Here is a 10,263-nt window from a genome sequence, read left to right on the forward strand (position 1 = left end):
GCAACATGCGGTCACCTCCGGGGCAGGCAGGAATTGAACTCATGCAGAAGTGGCTTAAGCTTCTTAGTGCTGTGCTTTAACCCGCTGTGCCACCAGGGGGGGCCACCTAAGGGTATGTTTTATGTGGCAAATTCCATGTAGTGTATAATTCACCATTTTAGTCACTTAAAAATATGCACTAAATTTAGTGCATTCACAATGTCGTGCCGCCATCCCCATATCTAATCCCAGACATCACCCCTTCAATGGTACTTGTGAGCAACAAGTCCTCATTTCCCCTTCCCCAGCTATCTTATTTATTTATTTTTTGACTATGGATTTTTCTTATTTGGGGCATTTCACAGAAATGGAATCATACAATATGTAGCTTTCAAATTTCATTGAATATAATGTTTACAAGGTTCATTTACATTATAGCATGGATTGGTGCCTAATTTTCCCACCTGTTCTTTTTTATGGCTCAGTAATATTCCACTGCGACTAACTCGACAGGATCTCAAGTGCACCTGTCCGCCCTGGCTAATGTTGTGCATGGGTGAGCACACTCCCCAGTAAGCCAGTAAACAAGTCAGCAGAGCACAGTGCACTCTGTCCTGTCCTGCAAATAGCTGCAGCCCACTACTTTGTTTCAGGTAGAAGCTACAAGAAGCCTCAGGCCCGGTACAAACATGCACCCCACTCCCTGCTTCGGGCACATTTCCTGTTTTTCCTGCACGTCCAGACCCTATATATACCCATGGGTAGCCCTAATAAACAGACTCCGGACTCCAGACCTCAGGCTCCTGCTTTTTTCTCTCGTGGTTCTGAGTCTCCTATGTTCAGGTGAGCGTAGTGGTCAGCGCACCCCTCAGAGGGTTAGCAACATTCCACACTAGACTTATCTCACTTTGATTATCCATTCATCAGTTGGTGGACATTTGGTTTATTTTCACCTTTTGATTATTGTGAATAATGCTACTACAGACATTCACATTCAAATTTTTGTCTGAACACCAGTTTTCAGTTCTCTTGGGTGTTATGTAGGAGAGGAAGAGCTGGGTCATATGGTAATTCTATGTTTCATTTTCTGAAGACTGCCAAACTGTTTTCCATACCAGCTATACTATTTTACATTTCCACCTGCAATTTGTGAGGGTTCCAATTTCCCGCATAATCAACATTTGTTATTTTTCCTGCTTTGGCTTATTGTCATACTAGTGGGAGTGAAGTGCTAGCTCATCATGGTTTTGATTTGCATTTCTCTAATGATTGATTAATGATGGTGAACACATTTTCGTATGTTTATCTTATATCTTCTTTGGAGAAATGTCTGTTCAAGTTATTTGCCTATTTAACAATGGAGCTGTCAATCCAAAAAATGGACAGAACTAAATAGTTCTCTGAAAAAAAGATATACAAATGGGACCTCCCTGGTGGCACAGGGGTTAAAGACTCAGCACTAAGAAGCTATTGACAACCATGACAGCACAAGTTCGATCCCCGGCCAGGGAGGTGACCCACATGGCGCAGGAGACCTCTCCTGATCCACCTGCTGCTCCCCTCAGCAGAGTGTTTCAGTAGATTCGCCTGTTTTCCTCCCATCTCTGTCTCTGGTGAGTCCTCTCACCTCCCTGTACCTCTAGCCTGCATAAATAAGTTTGTTTTTTTAAAAAGACAGAAATGGCCACAGTGATGGGAGCACAGTGATGCTCACCATCACTTATCTGGAAAATGCATACCAAAACCACAATGAGATACTACCTCACACCCATAATAATGGCTCATATCAAAAAGCCTGGAGAGAAAGGAGCCCCTTGCTTCTTATGGAAAAGTGTGTGGAGGGTTCTCAGGACAGTAAAAATAGATCTACCCTACGGGCGAGCAATCTCACTTCTAAGGTTTCCACGCAAAAATACAAAGACGCTGATTCTAAGGGCTACATGCACTGTGGTCTGTGCGGCGCTACTTACCACAGCCAAGCCGTGGGAACAACCTAAGTGCTCAGTGACAGGTGAGTGGATCAAGAATGCAGCGTATTGCACACCGCAGAATACCTCGGTTATAAAAGGAGATGAAATCTTGTTGTTCGCTACGCATGGATGGAACTGGAGGGAATAATGTTACACAAAATAAGCCATAAGGAGAAAGACAAATACCAGATGATTTCACTCATGTGTGGAATATAAAGAAGCAAAGCAAAGGAGTGGAGGAAAACAAACTCTTGCAAAGTGTTTGCTGAATTCAGACACCAAAGGGGAAATGGAGGTTGGAGGGAAAGGGGGAGAATTTGATGGCCGCATGCAAGGTCGTAAGATATACTTTGTGTTTTCTTTCTTTCTTTTTTTTAAAGACATTTATGAATGCATACAAGAACTGGGGTACAGGTCAGAGGTTCAGGGGGTGAGAGGATTCACTAGATACAGAGTGGGGAGCAGAACAGGTGGATCCACTGAAACACACTGCTGAGGGGAGCAGTCAGGAGAGGTCTGCCGTGCCCTGTGGGTCAGCTCCCTGGCCGAGGATTGAGCTGGTGCTATGGGGTTGCAGATAGATTCCTAGTGCTGTGTTTTAACCCTTTGCATCACCAGGGAGGGCCCATACGCTTGTATTTTCTGCTAAAAATTTTATAGTTGTGGCTCTCATACTTACAGCTTTGATCCCTTTTGAGTTAGTTTTTGCAAATAGTGTAGCGTAAGGATCTGACATCATTCTTGTCTTGCGATGATGTATCCTCAATCTTCTACTCTCAGCCGCCATCTGTACCCCTACCCAGAGACTGCTACAGAAACCCTGTCACTTTGGTTCAAATTCTTATGCATGTAAATGTGTTGTAAGGCAGTGAGATAATTTTATACACATATACATATATAGACCCATATATACATCTACATGCATGTTTATAATAGAAAATCCCTGGTAGTACAAGGGGTTAAGTCAGCACTATAAAGGAATTGGCAGCCACTGCCACAGGAGTTCAATCCCCAGCCAGGGAGTGACCCACAGGGCGCAGCAGACCTCTCCTGCCTCCCCGTGGCTCCCCTCAGCAGTGGATTTCAGTAGAGCCACCTGTTCTGCTCCCCACTCTGTCTCTGGTGAATTCTCTCAACTCTCTGCACCCCTAGCCTACACCCCAACTCTTGTTTGCATGAATAAATCTTTAAAAAGAAAAAAAAAAATCCACTGATTTCTGCCCTGAGTCCCTGGCACAGCGCTCCTAAACCTTTGGGCTCCTGGATAGGGGCTGGGAACTAGAAAGACCAAGCTTAGAATTTTCACCCCACTCTCCAGAGAGAGAAGAGGGGCCGCCGGGTTAGGGATTGATCACACCTCCATGAGGAAGCATGACTCCTAAGAGCCTCACCTGGAGTGTGCAAGCCAATCAGGACTCCAGGCTTTGTGAGAAGGAAATTGACTGCAAGTTGAAAAGCCAGGAAGTAGGAGAAGGAAATTCCAATCTGCTTCCTTATCTAGGTAGGGGAAAGGACTCATCTGGGTCTGGGGAATGGGGTGGGAGAACAAAGGAGTAAAATTTCATTGGCTGAGCAGTGGGTTAGAGACAAAGAAATAAGCACTTGGCTGAAATTTGCTGGCGAGTTGGAGACTGGACATCTGCACGATGGAAATCTAAAGTCTGGAGAAGGTTTTTCTTCAGAGAGCTGGAATTTTAAGTTTCAGGTGGTGGGCCCTTGCCTCTGAGAGGCTCCCCAGCTCTGCACTGACCAGCTGGGGATCAGCTCAGAGGTAAGTCTCCACCTTCTCAGGGTGGGCATTTGCCAGTAAGTTTCCAGGCGCTATTTATGACATCAAGCTTCAGAGCGAAGGTTTTTTCCTTTTGTGTTCTAAGATCTGAGAACAGTTTAACCCTTTCACCTCAGTTTCTAAACATCAATGAAACCATCGACTCCGAAAGGGGACACCCCAACTCCACAGACACCCCCCAGTGTCTATCTTCATGTGTCTGCTCACCTGTATCCTTTATCATAGCCTCTAATTAACTAGTAGGTGTAACTAATTTCTACTCTGGCAGATAATCAGATTCAGACATTGTGGGGACCTCTGATCCATAGTCAACAAAGCTGTGGGGAAGGGCTGATGACTGGCGTCTCTGGTGAGCTAGGCCCAGTCTCCTGGGGCTGAACCCTCACACTGGGGTCTGGTGTCTCCCGGCAGATAGTGTCAGATCTGAGTTCAATTGTGGGAGGTGCAGGAAGCATCAGAGCATGGCTTGGGGGAGAAGACGCCCACATATCTGGTGCCACGGTTTCATGAGTGTGACAATGGTGTGACAGTAAAGGAGAAACACGGGGTGTGGCATTTTTCCCTCTCCCTGATATATATACAATACCACAGTGTGTGTGTCTCTGCCTGTTCTGCTTTCCACTCTCTCTTTGGTGAATCTTATTACCCCCAAGCCTCTGGCCTACACCCCAGTTCTTGTATGCATAAATAAGTAAATATAAATTTATTTTTTTTTAAAGGATCAGGGCCTTTCCTGGTGGCACAGTGGGTTAAAGCTCAGTGCTGGAAACTGGTCACAGCTGCTTCAGCATGAGTTCAATCCTCAGCCCCTGGAAGTGACCCGCGTGGCGTGGCAGACCTCTCTGACCGTGCCCACTGCCCCCCTCAGCAGTGTATTTCATGACCAAGTGCTCCCCACTCTGCCTCTGGTGAATCCTCTCACTGCCCCTGCACCTTTGGCCTATACCCCAGTTCTGTATGCAGAAATAAGTAAATCTTAAAAAAAAAAATCAGAAGCAATTTTTGCAAAAGAATACATTTATTATATGTGATTGGCAGATAAATGCAGCTGATATATTATTCTCTCAAGGTTTGAAAAAAATTCAAAATATAAAATATAATTTTACATACCACACAATTATGGGGACCCTTGAAGGTGAGGGCTGTGCTCGGCGGCGGGGGCGGGGGGCTGACCTCATTTTTCATAGACGTCAGAATGGGTAGAAGTGTCTATTTGCAAACATTTTTTGAGTTAGCAGACGTGCAGCTATCAGAGCTGGTCCTGGCTCCTGAGGTTAAGGTGACCAGCTAAGGTGGCTGAGACCATCGACCACAGGGAGAGATTCCAGTTTAGAGAGGGAAGGGGGCTTCCCTGAAGTGACCAGTAAGGCCGCCGAAGCAGAGAGCGGACGCGGGCTGAGTGACTCGGGCTGAATCACGGGGCCTCCGAGGGGAGGGCTAGGCGTCTTCTGGGGCACCAGTGTCCCACTGAGTCCCCCTGTGGGTCTCCCTCGAGCAGCAGTAGGTAGATCTGATGGAAGAACTTTCTTCTGGAAGCTTCTGGAACCTGGACGAAGGGCCCAGCAGGACCTTGGACTGGACCTAGGACTTCCTAGGACGCCAGGGAGCCTTTGGTGAGGGAGACGTGCAGCCAACGGTCCCATCTTCCGGAAGGCACGTCAGGTTGTCTGCACACGAGGACGGACGGACCCGCACAATCACGCTGGAGTTGGTCACACGGGCTCCATAGTGGCCAGCCCAGAACTGCGTGTCCTGGCCCCAGTGCTCAAAAGACACAAAGCGGACGCCTGTCTTGATATTGGAGAACACGTAGGAGACCTGCAAGCAGAGGGGAGTCAGCTCCCTTGGGACACGACCTGCCCCTCAACGCGGAGGCGGGGCCTTCTGGCCGGCGGGGATTTCGGTGAATGCTGCGCTAGCTCGAGATCCGTGTTTTCTTCTAGAGTCATGCCACTCCACAAGTCTAATCCCATTTCTTGAGCCTGGGGGGATTTACCTGTATCCCAGAGTGTGGTGGGAAGGAGGTGGAGTGACTTACTTGCCAAATGATTTCTAAGGCTAGGAAGTAAAGTTTCTCTAGAATCCGCACAGTGGCCCCAACACATGAGCAGTCTCACTACCCAGAGCCGCCATGTTGTGAGGAAGCCCACGCTGGCCGAGGCAGCCATGTCAGCTCCGACTCGAAGGAAGAGACTCGGCCAGCCAACAGCTGCTACACACATGCACACCGCAGTTTCATCCTCTGTCTGAATACGACTATTGGGGAGACAGCAAGTGGCCCTATTCGCAAAAACCACGTGGGTGGGCTGTAAAAAGACCGTTGTTGACAAAAGCCATGAAGTCACTTAAGTTCTGGGGTGACTATCTGTTCAGGTAACCATCACAGGCCCCTCCCGTCCTTTCTCATGCCCCTGTCAAGAGACTCACCTGGAGGTAAACATGGTTGTTCCACTGCTGGATGGGATCAGGCATAGCTGAGAATTTGTCCAGGACGGTCTGGTTGGCATCTAGAAGTTGGACAAGGAGTCGATACATGCAGCCACTGTCGTGCCGGGCTCCCCACCTATGGGAGGAGGAGGCCTTGAAGACTGCACCTGTCACCCAGCTCTTTGGGGCCTGCCTGCCCCACCCAGAGGGCTTCCCTCTCTATGTGAATCCCAAGTGTGGCCCTTGGACTGGACGCCTGTGTCAGCTGGGAGCCGGCTCCACTGCAGAGCCAGGAGTCAGAATCCACCTCCGACAGGTCCCCGGCAGGTCTGATCACCTTCCTGTAGGAGCACTGACCTTGAGCACTGGCCTTCAGGTCATCCTCCCATATCATTGAAGTGACAATTAAAATTTCTCATTCAGTGTTTAAAAGGTTGCAAAAGATGTAAGGTCCAAGATGTAGAATGTTGATATTTTAAAATACAGTTTTCAATTTCACTCATTTTTGGTATCCAGGGAAAACAAACAGATGAACTAAGTAAGACAAAATTTTAGATTACAAGACCAATTAGTGGTTACTAAGAAGGGGACACTGGGACAAGGGGGACATGGTGAAGGATAGACTGGACCTTTAGAGGTGAAATTCATGTTGTGTTTACACAAACTGATTTTCAGTGATGCACACCTGAAACTTACAATGAATTGTCACTTCAATACAAAATAATAGTAAAATTTTCCTATCAGTCACTTACTAGGATTGGGGAATCCATGACTGTCGATGGAACACCCAGCATTTGCTCCCATCATTATTAAATTATAGCATGTCCCCAGAATGGAATACTATACAGCAATGAAATTAAATTAATTGGGCTACATACAACTGCTACAGATGGATGTCATTGAAAGAAGATACAAAATGTATAACTGCATAAATATATAGAAGAAAAATGGGCAAAACTTACCTATGGAAACAGAATTCAGGATTCTGAATTCAGGCTACCCTGAGGTGGGAAGTGATGGAAAAAGGGCATGAGAGATACTGGGTGGTAGGGTTGCTGGAACATTCTATTCTGTTTATGACTAAAGTGCTAGGAATACAAATGTATTCACTTTATGAGCACATTTTATTGATAATTCATTGAGTGCCATGCCTAAGACTGATACACTTTTGATGTTCTAAGTTAAGATCTAAAAACTTTAGAGTGGTGGGCTGTATAGCCCTCTCCTGACCCGCCCGCTGCTCCCCTCAACAGTGTATTTTAGTCATTCCACCTGGTCTGCTCCCCATTCTGTCTCTGGTGAATCCTCTCACCTCCTGCACCTCTGGCCTACACACCAGCTCTACACAAAAATAAATTTTTTAAAAATTTAAAAAGTGGTGGGCTACAGAAGCACAATTAATCTTCATAAAGTCTTCACATCATTCCACCTCTTAGATTTAGCTGCCCATTCTGCTTCTCCCACAGAACTGTCCTAATGTAATATTAATATATTTTTATGTTCAGAAGACTTATTGATTACCCTTCCATACTGCTCTGTGCCAACCCCACACACACACAGAATATAAATAGAAACTTAAGATTTTTCCTGTGACCATAAAGATCTAAATGTGAACATTTCTTCTTTAGGATTCAATTATTATTACCCACTTAATGGTTCCGGCTTTGCTATAGATTGGAATCATCTTAAAATGTTTTAAAGATACTGTGTAGAAAAGAATTTAGCCTCGCTGAACTGTATGCTTCTTGCTCTCAGCTTCTGGGAAGTAATTTCTGGGTACTTGGGATGCTGTGCTTGCCAAGAACATCTATCTTTGTTTGCCTGGCGACCTTGGTTCATACTGTACGCTCTGCCGCTGTGAGTCGAGGGGGCTGGTCACACACATAGATGGACTCTATGACAGGAGCTACCTGCCCCAGAGAAGCCCACCACATGATTGAGCATGTGTAGACCTGGGTGTTGAGATTAACCCAGTGGGAACTCTGAACACTGAAGCTCAGGTTGGTTTCCTGGTTGGCATTCCGCCATGTCATTGTCACACACAGATGCCAGGAAAGTCACTGGCCCTGATTCCACGAGGAAAGGATAGTGGAGGCTCCATGTTTGGTACGTCCCTCGCTCGCTGCCCTATGTGTTTCTTCCCCTGGAATAAACTAGAGACGGATAATGGTCTACAGTGACTTCTGTGAAACTGAGGGGAGTTTGGGGTTTCCCCAAGTTTGCACATGGTCTCAGAAGTGAAGGCAGTCTTGGAGAGTGTGCCCTCTAATTGTAGTCAGCTCTCAGCTTCTCAAAATACTAGAGGGCTGATTGCTCCAGAGGCACTGGTTTAATTGATCTGGATGGACAGTGAGTGTTTTAAATATGTGGGTAATATGCAGCAAACATTGGCACATTATTGCAGTCAAATGGTCTACCACTGATCCAGACGACACCAGCATCACGATAGCTTGATAAGTGACTAAAAATGCTTTCCTGCAAATTTGTCTCTTAACGAGATGGACAAGGAAGGGGAGGTGGTCAGGGGACCTTGGGGATTTCAGATGGCCACTTCCCTGTCTCTAATAGTCTATATCCAGGGACCACACACCACCAAGAGGGGCCTTCCTTCCTTCCTTCCTTCCTTCCTTCCTTCCTTCTCTCCCTCCCTCCCTCCCTCCCTCCCTCCCTCCCTCCTTCCTTCCTTCCTTCCTTTCTTTCTTTCTTTCTTTTCTTCTTTCTATGCTAGAAGACTGAGGAAGAGCCAGGAAAGGAGACCGTCTGATGCTCCCACCATAGATATCAACTGTATCAGATTAATTTTGGAACAGGAACATATAACTTCCTTAAAACTTTGTGGGTTGCACTCATAGCTGGAGAATAAAGGACTGGGGGGGGGGTGGACAATAATAATGAACAACTGTATACCAGAGACATGTTATGGGGAATGGGGTAAAAAATGGTGGGGGAGTGCTCGGGTCTATGGTGATGGCACACGGGTGATTTGGTGATGGGAAGCCCACAGGGATTACAACTGAGATGGAAAAAGGCACAAATGATGTAAAAATAAGCTATTATATTACTAAAAAAAAAACTATCTGGGTTGTGTAATATCTGTGTGAAGCCCAGTTTTGAGACTATCACTAGAGTTCAAGTTCTGGAGGCATGCATGTCAGAGCCTAATGTCAGTTCCTTGTCAAGCCCTAGTTGTGTGAACCCCGTCACCCCGCCAGTGACACCTCCCCACTTTCTGAACCTCTCAATTTCCTGTGACACTTTGAAAGTCTTGAGGTTTTGAAATATGTTTTCCCACAGGTTCTAGGTTCACCATGAGACAGCTGTACTGAGACAGCTCACAGTCAATAAAGTACTGGCTCTGGGCTTGGCAAGCCCCACCTGATTTGTTCAAGATCACAAAATTGCAGAATCAGGACTTGAACCCTGGAGGTCTGGACTCAGAATCTGATCTCATACTGCCTTTTCCTAAAGCAAGAAGCATCTCACTTAAGACAAGACTGAACAGGACCCAAGGCCTCTGTGTTCAATTCAATCTGGCATCTTCCAGATTGGGGGTGGGGGTGGGTGAGTAAGAAGAGGGGTTTGGGGTGTGGACTCCGTTAATGACTCAAGCTATGATCATGGTCAAGTCGTGCACCCCCTGCACTTCAGTTTATCTGTACGGAGTTGTCATGAGGTCTAATGCCGAGGTGACAGTGCAGGCGGTCAGTGCTTCATAAAGGGTTGTTTTGACCAGCACACTCACCAATCAGAGACACAAATCTCAATCTTGCCACTGTCCAGTAGTTCTGGCCACAGACCCTCCTCCTCCAGGTCCAAGACCTGCTTCTTGCGACACCAGCTAGGAATGAGGGAGAACAAGAGTGAGTACAGGGAGGCCCTCCTCACCTGGCCAGGGCCCTTGGAGGGTAAGGGGCATTCACCTGAAGGAAGACACGAAACAGGTCTGCGAAGGGGCCCCGGGCACCGTTAACATGTTTTGTTCCACTACCCAGCCGTCCCCACCATGCTGCACCATCCATTTCTGGAGTCCTTCTGTAAAATGATAGAGGCTTGCACCAACTCCTGGCCTGGCCAGCTCCCGGGCCCTCCTGACCCCCC

At 46.9% G+C, this 10,263-nt stretch overlaps 2 protein-coding genes across 2 annotated transcripts in view; one reads left to right on the forward strand and one right to left on the reverse strand.

The window, feature by feature from the left end:
* LOC101623974 (iron/zinc purple acid phosphatase-like protein) overlaps positions 1-10,263 on the forward strand; it is an 87,358-nt gene that overhangs the window by 33,304 nt on the left and 43,791 nt on the right. The gene's annotated exons all lie outside the window — the stretch shown is intronic.
* Positions 4,749-10,263, reverse strand: part of FBXO27 (F-box protein 27) — a 6,460-nt gene continuing 945 nt past the window's right edge. The window contains exons 2-5 of the mRNA XM_012730606.1: positions 10,086-10,197; positions 9,908-10,003; positions 6,166-6,301; positions 4,749-5,556 (exon numbers count right to left, since the gene is read on the reverse strand). Of these exons, the coding sequence (XP_012586060.1) occupies positions 5,320-5,556; positions 6,166-6,301; positions 9,908-10,003; positions 10,086-10,180 (564 nt within the window). The 5' untranslated portion in view covers positions 10,181-10,197 and the 3' untranslated portion in view covers positions 4,749-5,319. The remainder of the gene's footprint in view (positions 5,557-6,165; positions 6,302-9,907; positions 10,004-10,085; positions 10,198-10,263) is intronic.

This window comes from Condylura cristata, unplaced genomic scaffold, assembly GCF_000260355.1.
Source record: "Condylura cristata isolate star-nosed mole 26May11 unplaced genomic scaffold, ConCri1.0 scaffold00028, whole genome shotgun sequence".
Taxonomy (NCBI): domain Eukaryota; kingdom Metazoa; phylum Chordata; class Mammalia; order Eulipotyphla; family Talpidae; genus Condylura; species Condylura cristata.